This window comes from Cricetulus griseus, chromosome 6 (genome assembly GCF_003668045.3).
Source record: "Cricetulus griseus strain 17A/GY chromosome 6, alternate assembly CriGri-PICRH-1.0, whole genome shotgun sequence".
Classification (NCBI taxonomy): domain Eukaryota; kingdom Metazoa; phylum Chordata; class Mammalia; order Rodentia; family Cricetidae; genus Cricetulus; species Cricetulus griseus.
This window is the reverse complement of record NC_048599.1, coordinates 105,792,272-105,820,239: the sequence shown is the minus strand read 5'-3', so window position 1 is coordinate 105,820,239 and position 27,968 is coordinate 105,792,272. Positions and strand designations below refer to the sequence as shown.

The window sequence follows — 27,968 nt, the reverse complement described above, 5'->3', positions numbered from 1 at the left end:
TTATTATGTTGAACTTCTTGCTGATAAATGTTTGAAAAAAAAAAAAAAAGAAAGAAAGGAAGGAAAGGGGGAAATGATCCATTCGATATACCAAGTGTTTTCGGTTGCCTCATTTGGTCAAGAGAGTGTAAGTCATTTCTCCAGTTAGAGTTACATTTAATTAATTAAAAAAAAAAAACAACAAACCCTGATGATTCCTTTGGAAACCTGTGACCCACAGTCTCTCCGCCCTCTGTCCACTGAAGAGAGGCTTAGTCACCACTCACAGAGTGTTGCAATGGGTGTGACTCACAGAGAGAAGTAGAGAAGACTTCACATACACAGGTCGCAGATCTCCCTGGACACCTTGAGAGGATCAGCTTGCTGAGGGCGGGCAGCACTTCCTTCCCCTGGGCAAGTCAGGAAGGTGAAAAGCAGCTGTCCAAGTCACCAGCGGCTTCTGCATCCCCAGTCATCTTCAGTGAGGTAACTGCTGACTGTTTGGTCATTTGTCCCTTCCCTTACCATCTCAACCTAAACTGTCTTTGATTTTCCATGCTCTGACAGAATGAATCAGGTTGTATTTCGGTTATGGTCAACTGGTTTTCTTTAATATAGTATGAGAATGATGGGAGCAGAGTCCATCTCATAAGGAAATGATTTCAGTGTGAACCAGGAGCCTGACTGAAATTCTTCCAGGACTCCGGACTCTGAATATCCCATAGCATCCTGTAGTCACAGCTAAATACTCTCTCTGTCCCTCTCCCTCTCTCCCTCTCTCCCTCCCTCCCTTCATCCTTACAGCCCTATCTGATGCCTTCTGTGAGTCTTGCGGCCAATGAGAAATAGGAGAGCACAGAGACCTGAGAGTTGTAGGCATCTTAACAGAGTATCTCGGGTGGAACAGTGATGGCCATCTGTGGCCTGATATGTCTCTCTCCCTGCTTTCCCAGTATCATCGGTTTCCATGAGCACCTATAGACAAACACTCACCTGGAAGAGAAAAATTGTTGGAAATGAAGAAAGGATATTTCTTCTTTTTTTAGTAAAGCTTTTTTTTTTCATATTAATTCCAGTTCCACCCTCTATCCCCTCCTCCCACTCCCCTCATCCCATCCCTCCTTTTGCTCCTCAGAGAGGGTAAGGCCTCCCATGGGGAGTCAACAAAGTCTGTCCCATCACCACATTGAGGCAGGAACAAGGCCCTCCCTCCCGTGTCTAGACTGAGCAAAGTATCTCTCCAAAGGAAATGGCTCCAAAAAGCCAGTTCATGCACTAGGATAGATCCAGGTCCCACTGCCAATGGCCCCACAAACTGCCCAAGTCACCCTCTGTCACCTACATTCAGGGGGTCTAGTTTGGTCCTGTACAGTCAGTAGTCAGTGAGCTCCCACTGGCTCAGGTCAGTTGTTTCTGTGGGTTTCCCAGCCTGGTCTTGACCCCTTTGCTCATATTATCGCTCCTCTCTCTCTTCCACTGGACTCCAGGAGTCTGACTCAGTGCTTAGCTGTGGATCTCTGTATCTGCTTCCATCAGATATTGGATGAAGGTTCTATGATGACAATTATGATAGTCCTCAATCTGATTTCAGGGGAAGACCAGTTCAGGCACCCTCTCCTGATATTACTTAGAGTTTTATCTAGGGTAATCTTTGTGGATTCCTGGGAATTTTCCTGGTGCCAGGTTTCTCGATAATCCTATAATGGCTTCCTCTATCAGGATAATTCAAGAAAGGATATTTCTAAGGTGCGTGCACAGCCTGACCCCCAGGTTCTGGGTTGGTTCTGGGTTGTCAGTTAAAAACAACAAACAAAAACCTCTCCTCAGATAGTTACTCCACATTTTATGAGAAAGTGACTTGGTGTTTCAAACACCTGCGAGCACACTTGATTTTTGGCAGGTGGGGGCAATAACTCTGTAAAGCCCCATGACACTCTCAGTCCAGAGCTAAGGGTTGGGCTTTATTTATCATACAGTCGCTGGGCACATATTAGATGTCTGAAATATCCTTGGCTGGATGAGGCATGACGTGAGAAGGAAAGGCTCTTTCATTGTCACTGTACTGTGTACTTTCATGTTTGAAAACGGTGCCCAACTTTTAGAATAAATCTCAGTGTTTCGATACAAGGAAAATTTGTTGCTTCATACATTTCAAAAGGAGAGACCCTAATGACAAATGCCACTTTCTCAAGGGACAGAATTTTAAAACACTAACATTTTCACCTGGAGTAAAGCTGTGGCTGAAAGAAATATCCTGAGGATTCGGATGTGCTCCCTGCATTGATACACATCCGCTCTATTCGGAACTTTCTCTCAAGTGTTGTGACTGGGAATTATATAACACAAAGCATACCATCCCTTCCAGCTAGCAGTTACTATTTTGTGGCCATAACTGAAGAAACTGTAGATTTAACAGTGATTCCTAATGTGCTATTACTGTCTGGAAGCACAGAGACAAAACAATAAATGTAAGAGGACCTGGGGTGATCAGTATTCATTAGCAAAGATGCTTAGTAAATTGCTTTAGTTTAAGAATGTTTACCTATCTATGGGACCTGCTGTAGTAGTTCAGTACTTATCCCTAGCATAGGTGTGGACTTTGGGAGCCCATTCCAAACAGAGGAATACTCCCCGAGCCAAGACACACGGGGGTAGGCCTAGGCCCTATCCTAAAGGATATGATAGACTCTGATGGCACCCTATGGAAGGCCTCACCATTCAGGGGGAGCAGAAAGGATATGTGATAGGTAGGGTTTTAGTTGGGGGGGGGAGTGGTAGGGGAGTAGGGGAGGGAGAAGGAAACTAGGATTGTCATGTAAAACAATCTTGTTTCTAATTCAAATAAAAAGAAAATCTGGGAGAAAAAAAAAAAAAGAATGTTTTCCTGAGATGGGAGTGGGTTTGTACACCCGGGGAGGCAGGACAGCCTCTGGTGCGAAGCTGCTGAGGAAGCCTATGTGCCCTTCTCCCACCAGGCACTGGGTGTGGCGCTGAGCCCTCCCGGCAGGAATTCAGGTGAAATGTAACTAAGGAAGTTTTGCTTCCTCCAGTTATGGGAGGGAACTCACAATTCCAGGACACCGACTACTATCTAATCTCAACTGTGTCATCTTTGTGGTCAAAATGTTTCTCAACAGAATAATTGAGTGTGGGGGTCATTGGCTCCTTTTTAAAATTCATTTCAGAGTTTTCAGGTGCCTGCTTTAATCTTCCTTGCCAAGTGAGTACACCTTCTTCCGTGTATAAGCTCATTTGTAGCATCAGGCTCTGGTGAGAAGGGGAGCAGATGTATCTGAAAGGCCACCTAGGCTTAAAAAACAAGAATTTCTACTTCAGTAAAAAGGGCACCAAATAAAAATGAGTTCTGAGTAACGAGCCATATATGTAACATCCAAATATAAGAACACGTGTTCCCCGGCAGTCATTATTAAGAACACTTGCATAAGAAAACTCACAGAGGGCTGGAGAGATGGCTCGGAGGTTAAGAGCACTGGCTGCTCTTCCAGAGGTCCTGAGTTCAATTCCCAGCTACCACATGGTGCCTCACAGCCATCTGTAGTGAGATAAGATGCCTTCTTCTGGTGTGCAGGTGAACATGCACATAGATCACTCACATACATAAAATAAATAAATCTTAAAAAAAAAAAAACCTTACAGAATATTTCAGACAGCCATCAATAGATGTTTTATCTTGGCAGAGCCACTCAGTTGCTGATTCAGAGACTGCAACAAATTGAAGATAAATAAAGATTTAATAAACTCCCAGTGTTTTCTGAAAGAAAACCTTCCATGGAATTATGTAGACATACAGTGAGTTAGTCTGGGAGGAACCATTTAGAAAGAGCTTTACTACCTAACAAGGACTTCAAACGTTAGCATCTATTTTTGTCCTGCCACCCACTTCCTATCAGCAGAGGAAGGGCAACTAATAGAAGTCAAATCAAAGGAGTTTATTTTAAGTTTCTTACTAAGAAACCCAAGATGAGAAGGCAGAAAGCAGAAGTGGGGACCGCCGTGGAGCAGTGTTTTCTGACAGATGCTGACACATGGTTCCAACGCTAATACTCTACAGGGCCAATGAAAACGGTAATCAGTCTCCTCTCATGGTTCCTTCTGATCCTCTGTTGTATGGCAGAGAATTTCTTATAAACATCATTCCTCCTAGTGACTGAAATGTGTTCATTTCCCCACATCTTTTCCCTCTCCTCTTACACAGTTTAAGATTTCAAGGAGAAATTCAGTTCTAGATACCTTTTAGCAAACATTCTAATTTGTGATATTCATCCCAATTCCCAAAATATCATGAGGATTAAATGAGATACATGTTATGAAATTTATAAGATATGACCCTGGACTTTCTCATTGTCTAAACTGGAAGTGAACACATTGCACGATTGTCCTTGTTCTCCTCCTTTGTCCCAGAGTTCAACGATCTCAGTTATTGGTCCAAGTGCCATCAGAGCCCAGGAGCCAGAGTGGATCACTTCCTTCTCTTCCTTCTGTTCTTCCTATTGCTCTTCTGACTAAGGTCACGTATCGCACACACAGCACAGAGGTAGTTGAGATGTAGGCACACATCTAGATGCTAGAGCACAGTGGGAATTAATACAGTCCAGGAGGGACCAGAGGGGCCTGTCCCAGAGTCACCCCAGAATCATAGCTTGTGTGGTCTTGAACCAATTAGCCTAAGTTCCTGAATTCAACTCTTCTGTATAGAGATGTGTTTGTTTTTTGTGTTTTTTTGAGGCAGGGTCTCACTGTGCTGCCCAGGCTGGCTTCTCCCTTCTATCTTTGGCCTCTGAGTGCTGAGATTATAGACATGAGTTGCCACACCCAGAACAAGAGGAGATAATTTTATCATGAAGTTTAAGATAAATTATTTATAGGTCCAGGCAACAACCTAGAACAGGGTTTCTTAAACTTTTTCCCAATTTTGACCCCTTTGCATCCAAGAAATATAGATCTGTAAAATGGGCATACAAAGCAAACACATACTGACAAATCATAAAGAAATTTATTTTGAAACAATTCTCTTGGGTATACAATTATTGAAGATGAAAACAAATTTACATACTGATGATAGACATGCTTGGTTATTTAAAAATAAAGAACTAAGTCTTAGTCAAATATGTGATGCTACAGGGCACAGTATCTTCAGTGTTTTTCAGAGTGGACCTATATTTTGAGTTTTGATTGTGAATACTGAGAATGTCATTTGGCATAAATATGTAGTGCAAAATAGCAGAAACTTGTCTAAGACCATTTCCAAACTGTTGAAATTTTTGTCCTAATCCCAAACCCAAATTCATTTAATGATTTTAAAAAAAAAGAAACTCAAGTCAGCAAACTCAGTGATTTTTGAAACGATTTACTTATTTTATTTTTATGTTTAAGAGTGTTTTACCTGAATGTATACATGAATACCTGGTATCTTTGGAAGCCACAAGATGCCAGATCATCTGGAAGTTGAGAGCCACTGTGTGGGTGCTGGGAACCGAACTTACAAGAGCAGCAAGTGCTGAGCCATGTCTCTGTCCCTTCAAGTAGTAATTTTTATAATCAAATGGCCTATCTCAATCCAAAGACATACCAATGTGATATTTACATGAAGAAGAATGACTGTAAGAAAATATTAAGCCAGAACTTTGTGTAATTTAACTGTTACATTCCAAGGAGTAGAAAAACCTCCTATGTATACTGAAAATTCTGCACATCTTTACATACAATAAGTCTCAAATCTGGGCCTGAGCCGAGGTGTTTTAGGCAGCATTGGCTGGCATTGCATGCACAAGGCAAAGTGTGTGTGCTGTGTGTTCAGAACCGAAGCTGCAGTGAAGTCATTCAACGCAACAGCGACAAGTGCTGACCAAACAACCTTAGATCCATTATGTTTGGTTTTGAAGTAATTTTTAGTAATTGTACATTCAAAACCATTTTATTGTTGCTTTTAAAAAAACTCCTACATTCAGTCACAATACCCTATATTGGGTCTTTATCCATGGTTCAGAAAACCTCAGCATTCAGTCAACCATAGCTGTTACTCACACATGTACCTGACTTTATAAACCAGAAATCTGAGAAAGGTGGACTTCCCAGGAGCATTTGCCCAACTCTACAGGGTCAGTTTGCTACCCAGCACAAGGTGTCATGGCCCCCACTCAAAAGGCTCAGTCAGAATCCAGACCTTACAAATGTTGTGAGTGCTAATGTAGTCATTTCTAAATCTACAAATGGTATTATGTATAATTTGGTCTTTTGGGTGTCTTCTATCCTCATAGTAAGAAAAGTAGATATTTTTTAGATTGTAAAAATTAGTGCTTGCCAAAGCAGGATATGAGCAATTTTATAAGCAACAAGTCTTTTCCGTTCAAGTCATAAAAATATACTCATAGAGGGAACATCAGTAAGAAAGCAATGACCAGATTTCCAGAGAAGTGGTCCTGGGTACAGGGACACTCTGGACCTTCCAAAGAAGAACCTCTGGGTCAGCAGTTCAAAAGTATGAGCAATTTTGTCTCCTAAGGGACATTTAGCAATGTCTGAAGAATCTTTATCAGAAGTGCTACTGGCATTGAGTGGATAGAAGCCAAGGCCACTGCTAAGCATGCTGTAATATACTCGACAGATTTTACATTGTTCGTTATATGGAGTCCAAAAATATCAAAAAGACTGCAATTGGAAAGCCCTGCTGACATAAGAGCAACAGAGAGAGCAAGCCCTTTCAGGCAGGGGAGGTGGCTGGTTCTTCTCATGTAGCAGGCATTAAACTACATCAATTCACCAGGTACTCTCTGACAAAAATATCCCATCACTGTCCTACCACTGGGAAAGGCCCAGAGGAGATAAGTAAATTGCTCCAAGGTCTGAACTCCTGGACACTGCTCTAATGCTGGGGGCCAAGGGACCCGGACTCTTATTAAACAGTTTGTTGTGAGATAAATTGAAAGACATAGCTGATAAACAACTAAAGCAACTGAGGTCGGTGTCATCCTGATAAATGGCTGGCATCGGAGAACTGCAGAGAAATGACCAGAGTTCGTGGAGAATGGTTGAGGTCGTCCTGTCAGCAGCGTTACTCATTTACTTCTCAGGGGAACTGATTGGCTGACTGTCCATCCCTTTCTCTATGCAGGCCATGGTCCTGAAAGCCCTGACCTGGGATTGTTGTTCATGGTTGGTTTCTTGGCTAAGTACTACTAGGGGTCAAAGATATGTGTTGGTTTGTTACTGACCTGGTTCAATGACCTAGAAGAATGCAAAATGCAGAGATGAAAAAAAGAACTAACGTTTTTAGATAATAAAAAGGACAGCCCTCATGAATCAATTATCCTCAAGATCAGGATTAGCAGTAAATAGGGTTCAGGCTACTGGCTGGGACACCGACCTCTGTGATGACCATTAGCCCAGAAGGGTGCACAATGACAATACACTTTCATAGGGTGCATCCTTAATGACTAGAGAGTTCCCTCTCTCCTCTGTCACCAAGGAAAACTGTGTTTGTTTGGGGAGGAGGTTAAGTGGGAAGTGGAGAAGATGAGGCCGAGGAAGAATTGCTTAGGTTTTAGTTTTTCTTTTCTTCCAGTAATTGTAAAAACAGGCTTTCCAGACGACAGAAGGCAGGTGACCTAGTATCTCAGGTCACTTCAAAACCCTGGCATTTTGTTTTATACATAGAACCCAAAGCAGTTCAATGAAGTCTTTATAGGGGAGGGAGGGGCTTCATTTTTCTTTGCCAAATTTTTACTTTTTTGTTTTGAAATGTAGTCATTCATATAGGGGAGCTTGACTCCAGAGCCCCTTCACACATGGACATCCAAATCTGGATTCTCAAATCTCTTATACAAAATGTCACAGTGCTTGTGTATGACCTGTACACTTTAAATCACCTCTAGGCCATTTTTAATACCTGGTATGAATGCTGTGTAAATAGTTACACTGTTGTTCAGGGAGAAAAGAACAATGGAAAAGTCTGTGTTCAACAAAGATTCAGTGTATAAAACTACTCGTCTGCCATTGGTTGAATCTGTGGGTGTAATTAGAGGAAAATTAAAAGAATGCTACAATCTAGAGTCTCCAAACATTAGCATTTTTTCACTTTCATTTTTCATTTTTATTCTCACTTTGTGTGTGTGTGTGTGTGTGTGTGTGTGTGTGTGTGTGTGTGTGTGTGTATGTGCGTGTGTGTGGTGTTTATGCATATTATTCTCTGAACTTTGTATTTGTTTTATTAGGTTTTTGTTTGTTTTGTTTTGCTTTTGAGACAAGTTCTTACTATGTATCTCCTGCAGGCCTGGAACTCACTATGTAGACCAAACTGTATTAAACTCACAGAAAACTGCTTATGTCTGCCTCCTGAGTTCTAGAATTAAAGACCTGTGCTCCCATACCCAGCATGAATCTTTTGAAAGCAAGTTGAAGACATCCTGCACCTTAATCTTTGGGTAGTTCTATATAAATTATTGAAAAAACAGGGCATTTTCCACAATATAATTTTCAAAATATGAATGGTTCTGAAGAGCACAGGGCACAACATTCTGTAGAACTGGAAGATGTTTTTTCATGCACGATTAGCTGGGATTTGTGCAGAGTGCTTCCCTGTCCTTTCTGGCATCAACCAGGGGCACATACTGTTGGTTTGCTCCATGACTAAGAATAACAACTTATATCTCTGTTGTTAAAGAGATCTCTCAGATTTCTTCACTGTGGAATCACTATTGTTCTCTTTTCACTTAGTAATTGTCTCTGGGGGACATCTTTTGAGATTCCACACTGTCTTTATAACAGCCATTGATAATCCTTGCTGGAAACAATTGTTATTATGTCAGCAGCTAATACTGATTTTCTAACTGCATCCTTCCTTTGACACTTGTCAGTTAGCATGACTTCCTTTGTTTTATATAGTTGCTTATTGATGTTCACTAAAATGACTAAGTCTGCATCACAGTCAATGACTTAGGATCCATTGTGATTATTATTTGCTTGGATGCTCAATTGTGTCATACTTTGCAAGTAAAGACCCTTCCAACTGGCTCTTATGTGTTTTTGATATGTGCCCAACATTATTTGAGTCTTTTCTTTCTGTGTGGCATAAGATACTCCAGAATCATTTTATAATTCCTCAGACTAATTTAATCCTCATATTGACTTCTCCAAAGATGATAATATTGAGAAAATGGGCTCTGGGACCTTGGTCTGTTCATTGTTCTTAGGTTTTCCTTATGCTTTATCAGGTAGATCTAAGTAGATAGTTGTCCATTTATTCATGTATCTACATGCACATATTCAAAACCATCAGATGATGCTGTGTCTTCTCTCTAATTTAACTCCACAGGGCCCATGCCAGTATCCCCTCCCTTTCCCATCTTTGCAGCTCCTCTCTTTGAGAGGGTAAAACCTGGCACCTGTTAGCCATATATAGTTATTTATTTCCCCAGTCAAGTAATTTGAAGTTTGAAGATTGTCTGTTGTCTAATGCATGGATTCCATGTGATTTTCTTGTTCTTATGTATTTGGGGTGAAGATATTCCAGAATTTTTTTATTTATATGATTGTCATAACCATCTAGAATTGTAAGTACTTTTCAATGCATGAATTAAAAAACATAAATTGTGCCGGGCGTTGGTGGGGCACGCCTTTAATCCCAGCACTCAGGAAGCAGAGGCAGGCAGATCTCTGTGAGTTAAAGGCTAGCCTAGTCTATGTGGCAAGTTTCAGTAGCCAGAGCTACATAATGGGACCCTGTCTCAATGAAAAAGAAGGGGACACATACCATATTTTGTGATAAGTAACATAAAAATACGAGTGGTGGTACACACCTTTTATCCCAGAACTAGGGAGGCAGAAGAAAGCGGATCTCTGAGTTTGAGGCCAGTCTGGTCTACAGAGCGAGTTTCAGCACAGCCAGTGTTATACAGAGAAATCCTATCTTGAGAGACAAAAGCAAATCAAACAAAAAACCTGCGGCTGTAATTTTGATAACAAAGTCTCAGGTACTGCAAATACTACTGAAGTGTCTTACTTGCTTCATAACTAAAAGATGTGCTGTTTCAGTAACAAATTAGAAAAAAATATAGAGATTCTCTTCCCTGTCTAAGTGAACCATTCTTCTCTCTAATTTAATTTAGAGAGCCTTGAATTCTAAGCACAGATTATCTCCAAGTTCTACGGGAACCCCAAAAGGCTTTCATTGATGTTCTCTCCAACCATCCTAATTCAAGCCTCTTCTGTTTGGGAACTCACACCATCACAGGAATAGCACCCACCTTCCTCATGGTTTCCAAGGCTCCTGGTCCCCTGGGAACTAACCCACCAGTTATTATACATGAACAGAGGAGGCCATGAGGGAAGATGATGAAAGGAACAACCACTTTGGATGTCAGAGGTTGTTTTTGTCCAAAGACTTGTAGCCTTGCCTCTTAGTACCCCTGGCAAGGTGCCTGTGTTGACTCTATCAGCTCAGCTTGGACACTGTTCATAGCTACCAGAGAGTTCAGGGTTTCCAGTTCTCTCACATGGGAAGTCATGGTGCTCCAGGTTACAACAGTCTTAGCAAATCACCTTGTATCTTTGAACCTGTTTTATCTTCTATAAGTGAGAAAAATAATATGTTCTCTATAAGGCTAGTGAGAATCAGATGAGATTGTGTGCAGCTTTCCAGTGAAGAGGCCTTTGCCAAGGTGAGTGGCAATCTCACTATTTAGCCATCTCAATTCTGCCCCTGGCAAAGTTGACGACAGGAGAAGTTACATCCTTTGTTGTAGGAACATTGAAACCCACAAATGTTTTGCTTTCTTCAAATAATTCCTCTGGAAATTTGATTTACTATTATAATTAGACAGTTCAATATTCAATAACTATCAAGGGCAGTTTTAAATAAACACTATAACTAATTGGATTTACAAGTAAGAAATGTCATTAAAATCTCGAAATGTGTCATTTCGTAAATGCTCTCTGCTTCTCCCCATAATTAGACATTTTAAATTATTATGTATTTGAGAAGCAGAAACCCTTCTGCATGGACATTTGTATGCAATAAACCCATTCCTACACAAGAAAGTTTTGGGGAAACTAAACCAGATCAGTAAGTAATTTAAAAACCAGTTTTTAAATACCTAAAACTGTACCACAAGTCAGCTACATCCCTATGCTTCCCATATTTTAATATTTCTCATTGGTTAATACCTGTTAGTTGTTTTTATTTCTTTCTTTGTAAGTCTTTTAGGGAAAAAGATGAAAGCAGCCCATTTTCCCTTAAGAAGTAAAGAAGATACACTAAATTTTATTTATTTATTTATTTATTTTGGTTTTTCAAGACAGGGTTTCTCTATATTGCTTTAGAGCCTGTCCTGGAACTTGCTCTGTAGACCAGGCTGGCCTCGAACTCACAGTTCCCGAGTGCTGGTATTAAAGGCGTGTGCCCCCAACACCAGGCTTATTTTTTATCTTAAATATACAGTTGCACCAGGTGGTGGTAGTGTATGCCTTTAATCCCAGCACTGGAGAGGCAAAGGCAGGTAGATCTCAGTGAATTCAAGGCCAGCCTGGTCTACAAAGCGAGCTCCAAGACAGGCTCCAAAGCTACAGAGAAATCCTGTCTCAAAAAATAACCAAACTAAATAAATAAATATAAGATTGCTTATACAGTGATAGAAGTTAAGTACTCATATGTATTTGAAATCCTATTTATGCATTTGTTCATAGATGCACTTATTTATCAAAATACTGAGTCAAATGTAATAACCACTATTTTAAAGGGGGGTGTTAAAGAGAAAAAAGAAAAGAAAAAACTTCTTAATACCCAAAAGTGGGCATGATTCTGGAAGTATCCACACAGGTCTGCACTTCAGTCTGTGTCTATTGGGTTTCTTCTGTGAAACATTCCTGACCTGTGTGAGTCTAAGGAAGAATGAATCTAGGACAGAGACACTGTTTGGGGCTGGAGAGACGGCTCAGCAGTCAAGAGAACTTACTGCTCTTGTAGAGGACCCAAGTTCTGTTTTCAGCATCCACACTAGGCTGGAACAAGAGCTTCAGGGGATCCTATTATCTCTTCTGGCCTCTGCAAGCACCTGCACTCCAGTGCAGATTTTATGCACATGCACACGCACACGCACACGCACACGCACACGCACACACACACACACACACACACACACACACACACACACACACATATTTTAAAAAATAAATCTAAAAGGAGAAAACAAAGTACACTGTGTAGATATGGTGGGGAACTTTCTAGGCCTCTAGACTATGGGGAAAGAGAGAGCTCGTTCCAAAGGCAATGTTCTCTCTGGCTCTCTTCCCTGCACTGTCTTAGGGGGACTAACACACAGTGTTCCTACGTGGAGAGGGAGCTGACCTCCTCTCCTCTTGTTCCCCCTCACCAGAAGTTAGAAGGGCAGGGCCGCCATGACCTCAGACCTGAAGCAGCCAGAGAACAGCAGCAGCCTGCCCTCTGACTCTTGTTGACTTCCTCCTCCTGAGTGGAGTGCCATCCACAGGTGCCAATGCCCATGGTAAGCATGGCATGCTGAGGGAAAACAGAGGCACAGGTCCCTGAGGAAGAGTCCAGGAAGCCCTTCTTCTACTTGATATGAAACACTGAACTACTCCCAAGTCACAACAAAATTCAAATTCCACTTGGCTCTCTTCTGGGAAGTTTGGCCAGTTTTACAGTATAAAGTTGTTTCATTTTGTCCTGTTTGTACATGCCTTTACTTTTCTTCCAAGAGGTTAGTGGTGAAAACAGAATTGAAAGAGTTGAGATACCAGGCATTCATTTCCACCTTGCTCTTTAACTTACTGGGATCTCTCACTTCTGTTTCTCATGAATACAGTAGCAATATTCTCTGGGCCAGATGGAAGGGGGACTCTAACACATTTACAAATAAGAAAATGGAACCCAGTGATGGTGGCACAGGCCTTTAATGCCAGCACTCAGGAGGCAAAGAGAGGCGGATCTCTGAGTTCAAGGCCATCCTGGTCTAGGGAGTGAGTTCCAGGACAGAATCCAAAGCTACAGAGAAATCCTGTCTCGAAAAATCAAAACCAAAACCAAAAAATGAGAGAAAGAAACCACACTGGAAATGCTTCCTTAGTGACAGCTGCGCTAATGCTCCCCTCTCCTGGATTCTGAAAATAACTGGGAGTCTGGCAGAACAGGAAGACTGAGATAAGTACAGTGGTTCTTAATCTGTGGGTCACGACCCTTTGGGGGGTTAAATGACCCTTTCACAGGGGTCACCTAAGACTATCAGAAAACACAGATATTTACATTATGATTCATTGGTAGTAGCAAAATCACTCTCATGAAGTAGGAATGAAAATAATTTTATACTTGGTGGTCACCACAGCGTAATGAGCTGTGTTAAAGGCTCTCAGCCTTAGGAAGGGTGAGAATCCTGCTCTAGAAGACTTTGATCCTGTTCTGCTCTCCAGTTTCTCTAAGTGATGAGATGTAAGATTTTACTGTGAGAATCTGTCTCTCAGATGGATGAGTTCATGTGTGAGGTTAATGCCGCTACTCTATGCAACTATGGCGGCTCCTTCTGCCCATGACCCATGCCAGCTTTACTTCCACCCCATTTCTTACCATCTGGATTTTTCTGAACCCTTCATGGTTGGCTTTGGCACTATCTTAAAAAAAAAGTAGTGTGTGACGCAAATGACTTGTCTTTCCAACAAGCAACTGAATAATCACTTTAGCATCTATTTGTCTACTCAAATTCTCACATTCGTCAACCTGTGATTGTTCTAATTTGAATTTCCTTTCTAATCTTGAACATCTAGGACTCCATCTTTTATTGTGCATGAAAGAAGCGTCCCTATCACGTACAGGAGAAAGAAAATGTTGTTGTTGTTGTTTTGGGTGTCGGCCCTCCTGGTCCTCTGTGCTTTTCTGTGGAATTACAAAGGACAACTGAAGATAGCAGACATCACTGACAAGTACGTCTTTATCACTGGATGTGACACAGGCTTTGGAAACTTAGCAGCCAGAACTTTTGATAAAAAGGGGTTCCGTGTCATTGCTGCCTGCCTGACTGAGTCAGGATCGACCGCTTTGAAGGCCACAGCGTCAGAAAGACTTCACACAGTGCTTCTGGATGTCACCAACCCAGAGAATGTTAAGAAGACTGCCCAGTGGGTGAAGAGCCATGTAGGGGAAAAAGGTAAGAGAAGAGATCTGTGGGGTAGGGTGGTTGAGAGATGGGGAAGAAACTAAAGCAAAATAAAACAAGTTCAAAGCTTAAATGGCTTTTCCAGAAAATGTCTCCTAAGGCCCAGCAGCATATTTCTTAGTCTCCACAAAGCTTCTGAGTGATTCCAGTGTGAGGGTGTGAGATATGCCCCGAAAGACTGCCTTGAGTCTCAGCAGGTGAATCTAGAACACAAGTGAATGCCCTAACTGTCGCTGATCTTCTCCAACAACATTGCAACAAAGGGAGTCGAGGTTCAAGCCTATAGGAGAATATGGAGTCAGCATCCAGATGACCACTTGGATTACCTGGGATCGACATCTCAACAGATGGGTTCCAGAGTGTATACATCGATAGTGGTCTGTAGAACAGGACCCAGGAATGTGAGGCTGAGGGTCCTAAGGTGTCCAACTGGTCCCCTGAGCAATAGACATTCCCATTGCTATGGATTTTGTTAGATAGCTTCTCTCTGAATTGGGAGGGTTTTGCCAGCTTTGAATATTGAAATATTCTCATAGAAGATGATAGCACGGCCCACAAAGGAGAAAAGCAAATACATGTGCTTCAGTAACATCTTTGACTCTAAGCCTCTGAGCCTCAAATGCAATGATTTAATAAAGCCTCTGAACAAACTTGAATTCCAGCCCCTTTAGCAATGCTATATATTTCCAATCAAGAAACAGCCAGGTGGATGACTTCTTTTTCTAGAAAATTTCAGCATCAAATAGATCCCTATCACTTTTCTGTCCATACAAAATAGTTTATAAATAGGCACTGGCTGCACCATCTTGCAAGGCAGGAAAACAGACTCATTTTCTCTACATCAGAGATGAGAAATCGGAAAGTCTGCCTCAAAGGCATACAAAAATATGACACTTGGAACCAGAAATAGAATAGCAGTGAGACTGAATTCCAGTAACTAAACATGAACGACCTCAACTTAGTCTCTCACTCTGTCAGCTACCACTTTCCCAAGATGCAAAAATATTTCAAAGCAGGAAAATAGCACCCTTGTGTAAAGAAAGAACTCTATTTCCATCAGAGATGCCCGTATAAATGACATCTCCTTCCCTCCCTCTCTGCTCCAGGTCTCTGGGGACTGATCAATAATGCTGGTGTCCTTGGAGTGCTGGCTCCCACTGACTGGCTGACAGTGAACGACTACAGAGAACCCATTGAAGTGAACCTGTTTGGACTCATCGACGTGACACTGAATATGCTTCCACTGGTCAAAAAAGCTCGAGGGCGTGTTATCAATGTCTCCAGCATTGGAGGCAGGCTTGCATTCGGCGGAGGGGGCTACACTCCATCCAAATATGCGGTGGAAGGTTTCAATGACAGCTTAAGGTAAGGTGAATTAACTAGAGTATAACTGCTGCTAACACATCCTGGACACTTAGTATATATGAGGTATCCATTTTAGCACGTTAAATGTTTCCACTTGGCCAGGGTTACACAGCTCATAAGTGGCAGAACTCAGATTTGAACCCAAGTCTATGTTGAGTTGAACTTTTTTTTTTCTTCTTGTATGAATGCATGATGCCCATTTACAGTCAACAGGCCAATTTGTCCAGTAGAGAATCATCCAGGGTTGGGCTTGCTATTGTTATTTCTGGAAGGTGTTAACGGGATTATCTATGCCTCCAGCAGAAAAGCATTAGCTATCAATGGCTGCCCAATACACTCCAGCCTGGGCTCTGCAGTTGTATCCGGTGGCAGAGGCAGGAAGGGGATGCTTGACTTGTCTTACCTAGAACCAGAATTTGTGACTATCAGTTCAAAGCCCATAAATGTTTCTTCAGTCAAGGTTCTAAAAAGAGATGACAGCACATTAAAATTGTGTTAAGAGAACAGAGCTTACTTAAAGGACAATTTCCAAACATGTGGGAGGTGTAGCAGGAATAATGGTTAACCCCACTGGGGTTAATAGAGGCTGATAACTCCATTCTGCCACATGATCTAGGTGCCAAGCTTGAGTCTCCTAAAAATCAAACTCAGTAAAATTCTTCTAAAACATTAGCATGAAGCTGAATAGCCTGGAGAACTTGTTAACGATGCATATTTTGATGGGGGTGGGTCTGGGATGTGAGCAGAGAGTTTTTCTACAGAGTTAACAGATGCTGTTGATGACTCGGAGACCATCACACTTCAAGTAACAGTCATTGTAACCTCTCTCAGTCTCAGCCAGCCTTTCATTGCATTGTGCAAAAAGCAGTATCATAACAAAACGCTAGTATTTAAAAAGATATTTTGACTGGAGTGTTTATAGAATCTGTTAAGTATCTAGACACTGTCTGAAAGTAATCAACAGAAAGTGTCTATGTCTTTATGGACCATAGAGCTGGTATTTGACATGGAATTATGCATGCAGCCTAGTCCAATGGCTGTTCCAGGATATCTACATATATAGAGAAGGACTGAGGGACCACCGTCCAACAGAGAGAGGACTAGGACTCTGCGGCTGTCTTTGCTCAGCAAGCATATTGGTTTCATGTTGTCATAGCAACATGTAGACCTCATAAGCTTAGCAGAGTGGCCTGTTTCCTGTCCCTGTGTCGTTTTCGTGAGTAATAGGAAAGAGATCTTCTTAAATACCTCCTTAGAATTGTCGTCTCCCAGATCCAACAGACATCAGTTGACAGATGAATGAAACATAATTAGGTTGAAAAATCACCTTTAAGATTTTAATGTAGCATACCTTTCAGAATCTCTCAGGGTCAAACTGATTTACATTGCCAGTCAATTATATTTCAAATAGTGAAATAAATAGTTTTGTTGCTAAAAAGCACAATCTGGAAAGGATTCAATTACATTTTAAGATTACAACTAGAGTTTATTTTTAAAAAAATACCTTATGATGAGGAATGGGGATGTAGCTTACTGACAGAGCTCTTGCCTACGGCTACAAGGTTCTGGGTTCAAACCCCAACATGGGTAAGATGTCTATAACATGAGTAATTGCCTCTTTATACATTCCTAGTAGAAATACACATTAAATTTAGGAACTAATTATTCATGAACTGCTCTGCAATACGTTTTTCAGTTGACAGGAAGGAGGCACCAACATCTCAAACCTGTGACTCACTAAATATGTAGATTTGAGGCTGTCTGTAGTGGTGTGAAGGGAAAGCCTGCTCCACAGCACCACAGGGATGAGGGTGGCATGCCAGGGACTGTGATGCTAGATCTTCCAGCATCCTCAGTCATGCTGCAATCGGCATTCCAAAGCCCAAGGTATACTTGCCCATCCAAGCCAGTCACTCACCCATTTCTCCATCAGATACTTTGAGCATGGAGAAGAAATAGCCTTAACCCAAATGCTTATCAGTTTAACAAGAAGAATGTGGCTTAAGAGGCAAACACTGGATTAGTGTGGGGTTATTCAGAGGGTTGCTCCACCCATATCCATTTCCTGTTCTGTCATTCAGCATCACTGGACCACCTTGAACTCCAGTTTCTTCACCTTTGGAGTGACAGGGTAGAACAAGATGTTTGTTGCCAACACAGCCACTCTGTGATTCTATGAAAAGATTTATGAGAAACTAATTAACAAGTAGTAAGCATTCTCTCTCCAAATAAATTTGAATGAAACAACAAAGCCTGGAGATGTGATACAGAATGCTTGCCCAGAATGAAGGAAGCCTTAGATTGGACCAAAGCTCAATGAAAATATGTTTTCTTAATTAAAAAAAAAAATCTTTGATTGTTCTTCTCCCAGGCGGGACATGAAAGCTTTTGGTGTGCATGTCTCATGTATTGAACCAGGACTGTTCAAAACACAACTGGCAGATCCAATCAAGACAACTGAAAAAAAACTAGCCGTTTGGAAACACCTGTCTCCAGACATCAAGCAACAATATGGAGAAGGCTACATTGAAAAAAGTGAGTCTGGGGTTAGATGTAGTATCTTCTGGGATTCACTGTCCTCGTCCTCATGAAGGAGTCATAAACACAGTGATGGGCATGTTTAATATGGTTATTAAGTCCGGCTCCCTCTCTTGCTTCGCTGAGTGATTTTAAGTGCTTACTGAGAAACTAAACAATGCCAAGGTTTATGCTAAACATTTCTGAATTACATCATTTATGCCTCAAAAGAAGTACTGGAGAAGTGAATAGAGGCTTCTCAAGGTAAAATGTCCTTACCAGGGTGATCCAGTATCTCCTGGTCATGCCAGATGTGAAGCCAGGCAGCCTGGCTCTCAGAGTCTTCATTTCTATGCATATTTCATCTTGTTACTAAACCCAAACCACTCATTCAGCATTGTTCAAGGGTCTGGGGAGGTGACAATGATGAAGAAGACTCAGACTGTGATCCTTACAGTCCACTATGGCTGATTACAAAGAGTAACCAAGTAAAACTGAGAAACATGAGGCTACACAGCATCAAGAAAACAGATCATCTTTAGGCTGACCCGGAGAGTCAAAAGTGAAGCTGATGGTGCAGTCTCTAATTACCTCGGAATATAGAGCAGGAAAGGAACCCAGCTAGTCAAGAAGCCTTAACAGGACAGGACAGGTTTGAATAAGGCTTTAGAATCCAGGAAAGAGTCATTTGGGTGGAGGATGCTGTCGGGGTCAGGAACACGTGGAAGGGGAAGAGGAAGAAGAGATAAAATGAGTCAAAAGATGGAGTCAAGGGGAGAGAATAGCAATGAAGATTACACAATGATGATTAACACTGTGAATATTTACAAGCACTTGTCATCATTCTAAGTGCCTCACACACCCACTTTCATTTATTTACAATCCCCAAACTCTATGGAGTAGATGCTTTCATGTCGTTCCTGAAACTGCGTAGCTAGATTTGAACCCAGCATAATTGTGCCATGCATTCTCGAGCACTCTAATACATAGGAAGCAACGTAGTGAAGACTTCAGCCAAAGTTCCCCTTCAAACCTTCCTCCCACCTCCAGCTGCCTGGACCTGTAACGCTTGCCCGGTTAGTCCTCAAACACTGAGCTCTTGCCTTCAGGGAGCAAGGTCCTGCCTCTCTCCATGTCACACCACCCCTCAAAAATGTGACTCTGCCTTACCACTAGTCACGAACACAGAGAACTATGACAAGGTTGAAGATCAGCTGTTTGAGTGTAAACGCAAGACTCAAGTCAGAAATACATGGAAGTTTTCAGAATGACAGACATCCCCAAGCACCACCTCAATATAACACACACAAGAAAAACAACCTCCTGAGGTTTTCACTAGAATGTCTGGTTGACAAACTTGCCAAGGAGTGTCTCTCTGTAAGCTTAGAGCCATCGCTGTTAGAAGCTGTATTTCTTACACGCTGACTCTGAAGGTATTATATAGGTCAACTTTACCCTGTTAGACTCAATACTTCAGAGACAAAATCCTTCATTTAAAAGAGTTTTCTATATTAGATAATTATAGTGATACTGATAAATGCCTATGACTATCTCACAAAATTTCATGCCAAAATTTTTCTATTCTGGCATATAACAATTGTACATATTTATGAGGCATAGCATGATCTGGATACCAAAAGTAATAAATAGATCCAGGTGGCTGGTATATTGATTTTCGGAAACATTTGTCATTTCTATTGAAAATTGTCTATCAAAATTGTCTTTTCTAGGAAACACAAAATAGCACTGAGCCCAATTTTATATTGATTTGTCATATTAAATATTTCCAAGTCAGAATTTAGAGATGAGCCAGACTTACAGCCCCATCACAGACCAGAAATTTAAGGTCACCTTTCTTTGTTTCCCAAGCTGAACAACAATGTAAACTCGTCATTAATACTTACTACATTCTTTGAACAACTTGTGGCCACTTAACGAATACCATTGTCACTTATTCTTTGAATAACTGGGGGCCTGAGATCTAACATGGTAGGTTTTCTCCCTGAGAAGACACGACTCGGTATGTTTGAAAGCTGGTGAATATCATATGGTAGTCCTACTTTTCGGTTGTTTTGTTTTTGAGGAAGTCCATACCATTTTCTATAATTGCTGTTTTAGTTTACGTTCTCAGCAACCACATGCACAGGGTCTCTTCCCTCCCCACCCAGGTCAACACTTCTTGTCTTTTGTCCCATCAACACTCTAATTGTTCAATGTAATGTCTTGCTGTGCATTGAATTTGAGCACTGGACACTGGATCTGTTCATGCATTGTGAATGACAGTCAGGCATCCCCACCCCCACCCCTACTCCCATCCCTGTCTGTGGCCTCTTGAGAAATTTCTGTTTGGATCCTTCTCATGTTTTTTTCTGTTAAATTGTTAGCATTCCCTTTATATTTCTTTTGGATATCAACCCTTTATCAATGTATGGTTTGCAAATAATTTTCTCATTCCATGAGTTGTCTCTTTATTTCTTTAACTGTTTCCTTTGATGTACAGGGGAGTGTTAGTCTGATGCAGGATTCTCCATCCATCATGGATTTTGTGGTCTGTGCTGTAGGGATCATCTTCAAAACTTACTGCTTAGTCCAATTTCAAAAAGCTTTTACTCCATATTTTATAGTTTTAGGTCCTACTTTAAAGTCCTTGATCTGTTCTGAGTTGACCTTTACATTTCATACCAATTTCATTCCCTTGCCTGTAGATAGCTAGTCTTTCCAACACTTTTTTATGACAGTGTCTGGCACTCCAAACCATTCCCAATCCCTTGTGAACGCATTTGCCTCGTTGTGGGGGTGGGGGCGGATCTTAGGACAACTAGGAGACTTTTCACTTCTGATTCAGGACAGAATTGTAGAGGTGTCAGTGGTATAAGTGTCCCCTCCATCCCCATGTGTACACATGAACACTCATGCACAAAAATGTGTACATAATCGTGTTTCCTACGACACAGTACTCTCCAGAAAGGATTAGGAATCCAAATCATAACTCCCTAGAGGCAAGGCCCTCATGGACTCTATACTGTGTCCTTTCCCTACTGCCTTTAAAGAAACAGTCCTTGAAGTCCTCAGTCCAGCAAAATCACTTGAAAACATGTAGAAAATGCAAACACTAAGTAAGACTTCATGTCATGCCTACTGCCTCAGGAATTCTGTATGTAGAACCCAGAAGTCTGGGTTTTCATAAGCCCTCTAGGAGATCCTACTGCCCACTCTAGTTTGAGATGAGACCAACTAGCCTAAAGAAGACATCCATCATAGCATCCTTTTCTGGAGAATGGAAACCCATCCCAGTGAGTCTCAATTACAGTGGCAAATTCATAATAAAAGTCCCTGTCATGTGTCTTCCTGTTGCACCCTAGCCTCCCACTCTGCTTCTCCTTTTCTGCAGAAGAGTAAGCATATTTTTGTCTCTGTTTATAGGTCTACACAAACTGAAAAGTAATACATCCTTTGTGAACTTGGACCTCTCTCTAGTGGTAGAGTGCATGGACCACGCTCTAACAAGTGTCTTCCCCAAGACTCGCTATACTGCTGGAAAAGACGCCAAGACATTTTGGATACCTCTGTCTCACATGCCAGCATTTTTACAAGACTTTTTATTGCTGAAACAGAAAGTAGAGCTGGCAAATCCCAAAGCAGTGTGACTCAATGGACTACAAATGCCTGCCCCAAGTCTTGGGGTTGGCTGATTTCAAAGACTTACCATTTCAATCTCGGTCTTTACCAGACCCAACGTGGACTCATTTTGACCATGCTTCTGTGTATAAAAGAGGGAGTCCCATGGTCCCTTAACAAGGTCAGAGAAGACCTATCATATATGCCATTCTTGCCTGATACTGAAGCCTTGGTAGGATGAAAGGGAAACTGAAAGACTTCTCAATCCAAAATATGTGTGCTGCTACCTGGCCCTTGCTGTTTCAGTAATCCAGAATGTTAAGAGTTGTCTTTTATCAAAACACTGAGAGATAAGAAGTCTTTCGTAAGTGGGCCTGATGGCTCTGGTAGCTCACAGAGGAGAAGGCTCAGGCTGGAACTCACTAGGTTCTGATAAACTTTGACAGGAACAAGAAAGTGATAAAGCACACTGTCACACAGAGCACTGGTATGAAGTGAGAGGCGGTGAGAAACAGACAGAAGAAATGCAAATAGAAGGACAGAAACAACAGGGAAGGCAATGAGAGGCAGGGACTGCAACACAAGCTCCATACTCCAGAGGGACACAGAGGAGGCACTACAGTGACTACTGGGACCACCATCATCCCAGTTGGTCCTAGTCCTGGAGGCACTTCACATCTGGCTTCATCTGTTTCAGTCAGCCACATCACGCCAGAAGTTCACCAGCTCTGTTGGCCACAGCCACTCCTCATTTCAACAGCCAGGCTCCATTTCACAGCTTCAGACTCTGTCTGGCTTGGTGTCCTTTGACTTTCCAGATGTCCCAAGGCTGCCAAGATCTTCGGAATCTGAAGGAAACTCCTTTGCTGATCTTCCCACCATACTAGTCTAATTGCTCAACCTTCCAAGTCTGTCTTCGTTTTGCCTTTTCCTGAGATCATTTTGATTTTTCTTATTCTTTTAAGTAGCTACAATTTGCTGCGTCTTCCAACCAAAAACTAAGTGGCATTCAGTCTCCCGTTAAGATCAAGCTTGCCGACTGCATTAACCGTGTTAGCAGTGTGCCAGCTACTCTTCTGCAATGCTTTTGAGTACTTCCTCCTTAGCTGTAGCTCTGCCATCAGCTTCCCCTCAGAGAAGGCTCAATAGACCATGGTGGTTACACTTCACCTGTTGATTCAGAGATACTGTGAAGGAGCCTGCTGCCATAATAAGCCATCCTGAGCCCAGGGGTCACCAAACAAGTCGAATGAGTGTCAAAAACAAATTACTTATTTCTGTGGCTGAAAGCAGGGCATGTCTAAACTGTCCAGAGTAAAGAAAATCTCTTCCATTTAAAATGTCTTCAAGAACCCTAAAACATCTGTGGGCAGCTCAGCCTAGTGTATGATAAGGAAAATTCCCAGGAAGATTCTAAGAAAAATGCTCAAATTTCACCCTTCTTTGTGGTATTAGTCCTAACAGTTTTTGGTGGTATATGATATCTCGAAGATTCATTTACTGATGTGGAGGAAATAGCCAGACATTCTCGAAATGAAAAAAAAAAAACAAAACAAAACAAAAAAACCTCTGGTATCTACAAGTGATTTATACCAATTTTAATCTAAGTGACCACCTCCTATATTCTTGCATGCCAAACAAGACAATTCTGATTTGTTTTGTTTTGTTTAACTTATTTTTATTTTATGTGCATGGGTGTTTTGCATGGGTGCTAGCTCCCCTAGAACTGGAGTTTACAGACAATTGTGAGCTGCCATGTGGGTGCTGGGATTGAACTCCCGTCCTCCAGAAGAGCAGTCAGTACTCTTAACCACTGAGCCATCTCCAGTCCAACAATTCTGATAGTTAAATTTTTCCTTAACCCCACGGTTATTTTTACCCTTCTTTTTGTTACTGGGAGTCAAATATCCAGGCTCTGACACAAGAGCCCATTGAATACCACTGAGCTACACCACACTCCAGCCTTTAATTTATTTTTCAAAAAGAAAATGTTTATAGTTCCCACCATACTTTCTGAAGCATTGTACTAACCAAAGCACTCCTGCCAGCTGCTTAACAATTTCCAAGCTCTCTTGTTAGTACACTTTCCAGAGAAAGATCCAGATCCACAGTCCAACTGTGTGCCTAGAAATAGGATATAACCTGAAATAGGTCAAGCAAGGACAACCCAACCCTCTGTCGTTCTCTGTAGTCAGTAACTTCCCTAAAGTGACCTACTTCACTTCCGTTAGAGAAATTTAATCCCAGCACTCAGGAGGCAGAGGCAGGCAGATCTCTGTGAGTTCGAGGCCACCCTGGTCTCCAGATCAAGTGCCAGGATAGGCTCCAAAGCTACACAGAGAAACCCTGTCTCAAAAAAAAAAAAAAAAAAAAAAAAGGATTCCACTATGGATTTGTAGCCTACATTGTAGACAACAGCCATCTAATCATCCACAGGGAAAAGTTTACTCTCAGTCTTTGGTCTGGTTTTCCTCCTCCATGGCAGTTATAACTTGAGTATATATGAACCAAAATGGCGGAACCTGGGTTATGAAACAGACAATGCAGAAAAGAGCCTTCCCACTAGAGTAATTAGAAAAGTAATCCAGTTGGTGATTTAGTGGATGCTCTGTGTGTTTCAGAGTCTTAGTGCAGTTGCTATGTGTTCCAGGAACAGTTTAATCTAAACCTCACCATGTCTCAGTCAGTTGTGCATTTTAGACATGGGGAAATGAAATCATAGCCGACTGGGTGATTTTCTGTATTTTAGAGTGCTAGTCATCTTGGGTCAGGACTCACCCAGACAGCCTCATTTGAAAGACCATGTGATATAGTATATAATAAAGAATCCAAGGCTTGCAGTCTTCATAAACACTGATTCTGACTGCACAAAAATGAAACCTTCATTAAAGTCTAACATTAGTCTTGCCTACTCAGTAATGATCGTAAGTACAAGTGGCACATAGTTTTGAGAAATGTAAAGATACACTCATTTTTGTTTTTATAAATTCTACTTTTATTTTTTCTCACTTATGATAAAATACCATGAGCATTTATACAAAGTATCTCCCATCTTAGGGGGTTTTGAAATTTCTGAATTTCTTTTACCTGTTTCTCTTTTCTTCGTTGTTATTGTTGATTTTGTCCACATGTTGTTACCTGCTTAAGGAATTTATTTGTGATCACTTTTCATTAATCTCAATAATGAGCTTTGGTAACCTCTCCTCACCCATCTAAAAAGTCTTTAACTTTTAAAATCAGACAAAAAGATAAACACCAAAGATTAGCATATTAGCAAAAAATAATAATAAAAATGAGCATACAAATACCAAGTTTCTTATTGCTGTTTTCTTTTGTTTTTGCTTTTGCTTTGAATAAAAACTTGGTGGACTGTCCTGGTCCCTGTGGCTAGAGACAACCTAGGAACTCTAGAACAGACATCTCCAGAATGAGCTAAGAGCCTCAAGCACTACCACACTGCAATCTAAGAAAATGCCAGGCTCTTACTGAACCTTATACTTTGATGGGAAGAGACCAAGTAACCCAGTGTCTGTCTCTGGAACGTGTCCTGGGGAACATTCTCAGTGTCACACACTTCAGCCCCCACGCTACTGAAGAATGAAAGGCCACCACTTTGTAATTACCTTGCCAACTAGCTCCAGCTGCTAGAACACTTTTATTATTTTTGAGTTAAGTCTTTTGGGGGAGAGGAAAGAAAGGGCACCCACTCCTGCTTCCATCATCATAATAAGGGTTTCCATTAACTTTCCAGACGAACCCAAGCCAAGCCCCAGCCCAGAATGGTATCCATGTGTTTTCTATAAATTCTGGCTTTTACCCAGAAGATGCATTTAGCATTCTCTTTTACAAATTAGAAACCTAATATCCAGTCTTCCATCTATAATAATCTAAGATCCCTAAATTCTCCATCCTTGAAGTGCTGTCTGAGAAAAAAGAAAGAAAGGGAGAAGGAAGAAAGAAGAGCTACCTATCACACAATGAATTTTAAACTCAGTGCTTCCTTTGAATTCTTTCTGGCATTCCAGAGCCACCGTAGATTAGCAATTTTCAAACTCTGAGTACTGAAAATTATGTAAGACAAGCCTCTTGGCTAATGACTCCAAATATTTTCTCCATTCCATGTAACTGTTCTCTTTTTTTTTTTCACATCTCTGTGTGGGGTGGGGAAAGAGAGAGAAAGAAGAGAGAGAGAGAGAGGGCTGTGTGGTGATCAGAATATAACTTGTGGGAGTCAATTTTCTCCTTCCACTATGTGACTCCAAGATTTCCACTGGGTAGAACTCAAGTAGTGAGGCTTAGCAGCAATTGCCATTACCCGAGGAGTCATCCAGTAGACCCCACGCCCTGGGACTCTAAGAGGATGGTAGAGAAAGGTGAGCAAGTGCTTCTCTTTCTTCCTGCTCTCCAACCCCTACTGCAAGAATCCGTGTAAGAAACTCGGATTCTCTTCATTAGCATCAATACAAACTGTCATTTTCATGTTTCACAAATTGCCTTCAAAAAACTAAGTAAAATTTTTCTGGTCAGATCCTTAGCCTCCAAGCCCTCAACTGTTATTTAGAACTTGTCTCTCCTCCCTCCAGGCCCCTCTTTCACCTCCACACTGGGAAGGGATCGGGTCTGAGGGGAACCTTCCATCCATGGCCCCACTGGAGACAGAAACAGGTTGTGTTGACACAGAAGGTGATATGAGGACATAGAATCTGGAAAAAACAGTTCTGTAAGTTCAAACCACAGAAGACCTCGATAAAGGTACAGATTTATCTGTGTGTTCTGTGCAAGAGGCAGCTCAAAACGAGTCAATAGTGATGTAATCATGTGATATAACCATCCCTCTACCTCCATAAGGAAAAAAAAAAACATGAATGATACCCTGATCTTGGCTAAATTTGTTCAAAATTTCATCTTGTGTAATCATCATAGGTGCTACTATTTACATAAAAGCATTTCATACATATATTACACATTGAGCATAGATCCCACACCCTCTGCTCTCTCTTTCTCATCCTCCCCACCCCTGTTTGTCCCTAGACAGTTTCAAGTCCACTTTTATGTCATTTATACAGATAAGATACAGATATGTATGTGTACAAAATCCAGGACTCAAATGAAAAAAAAAAGATATTTGTCTTTTTGAAACTGGCTTATTTAGGTAAGTATAATTATCTCTGGTTGCATAAGCTTTTCCGAAAATAATGTTCTTCTTTATGGCTGAAAAGCAATTCCTTTTGTTTAGGCTACAATATTTTGTTTATCCATTCATCTCTGTTGCTGGATATGTAGTTTGGCTCTGTAACTTAGCTACTATGACTGGCGACACAAGAAACAATAATAAGTATACATCTCTGTGGCTTGACGTCTTCTGGAAAAATACCCAGCAGTTGTATAGTAGGGTCACATGGCAATCTATTTTCAATTTTTTAATAAAGTGGACTAGTTTACATCCCACCAGCAGTATATACGATAAAAATTTGCTTTGATCCATATTCTCACCAGCATTTTTTTTCTTAATGTCTGCTTGGCCTAAAATTTAAATAAATAACATACAGAAGAAGGTTGATGATGGCTGTTTCTATTCTCACCTGCTCAGGGCACTGTTGGGAGCTCTGCGCATAAGTAACTGTGTATATTCCATGCAGGTGATCAAGGGTAGCTGAAATCTAGGTTAGCAGCAGAAGAAATGAAGAGGCTGGGGTGACCACCTTGGGAAGCAAAAATAGGGGAGACAGAATAGCCCACTTGAAGGAGGACAGACAATAGAACAAGGGCCATGGGTGGAAGTTCCATGGAGTTCAAATTCAAATCCTCTTTTATGAAGAGGATTTTTATACCAGTGGGTTGACAGTTACTGTGTGGGTGGGCAAAAGAAGATTGCCCTGAAAGACTACTCTGTGACACAAGGATGCCAAAGAAGGGACTCAAGAAATGTGAGGTAGAGCTTGCTGTCTCAGTTGGAATTTATAAATTCTTAACCCCTCTGATTCTATCATTGTGGAAGGGGCCCTCCTCAGAATGCACATACCTGTCCATAAATAGCTAAACTTCTAGACTCTAAAGCCTGAGGAAACAATTCAGATGTGTCTTATCCCAGCTGTGACAAGATGTGAAACTGTATTCCTCCAAGCCTTGAAGGCTTGCCTTAGCCTCAAATAGGAGAAAAGCGGGTAGTACTAAAAAGGGGGTGGGGGAGAAATCTAGGCAAGGTTAAGCTAACTTCTGACCTTGTTTAGAGAAAGCCCCAAGATTAGTACAAGAGAAGGAAGCAGGAATGTTTCTGGAGCAGCTCACAGCCTGAGGGGCATAGTAGTT

At 41.4% G+C, this 27,968-nt stretch overlaps 1 protein-coding gene across 1 annotated transcript; it reads left to right on the top strand.

Annotated features, from left to right (window-relative positions):
* The first annotated feature begins 279 nt into the window (after positions 1-279).
* On the top strand, positions 280-27,217 carry Dhrs9 (dehydrogenase/reductase 9). Its single transcript, XM_027420246.2, has 5 exons — positions 280-465; positions 13,771-14,150; positions 15,266-15,524; positions 17,896-18,059; positions 21,465-27,217. The coding sequence occupies exons 2-5, from the start codon at positions 13,829-13,831 to the stop codon at positions 21,686-21,688; spliced, it is 969 nt and encodes a 322-aa protein (XP_027276047.1). The 5' UTR covers positions 280-465; positions 13,771-13,828; the 3' UTR covers positions 21,689-27,217.
* Positions 27,218-27,968: the final 751 nt, after the last annotated feature.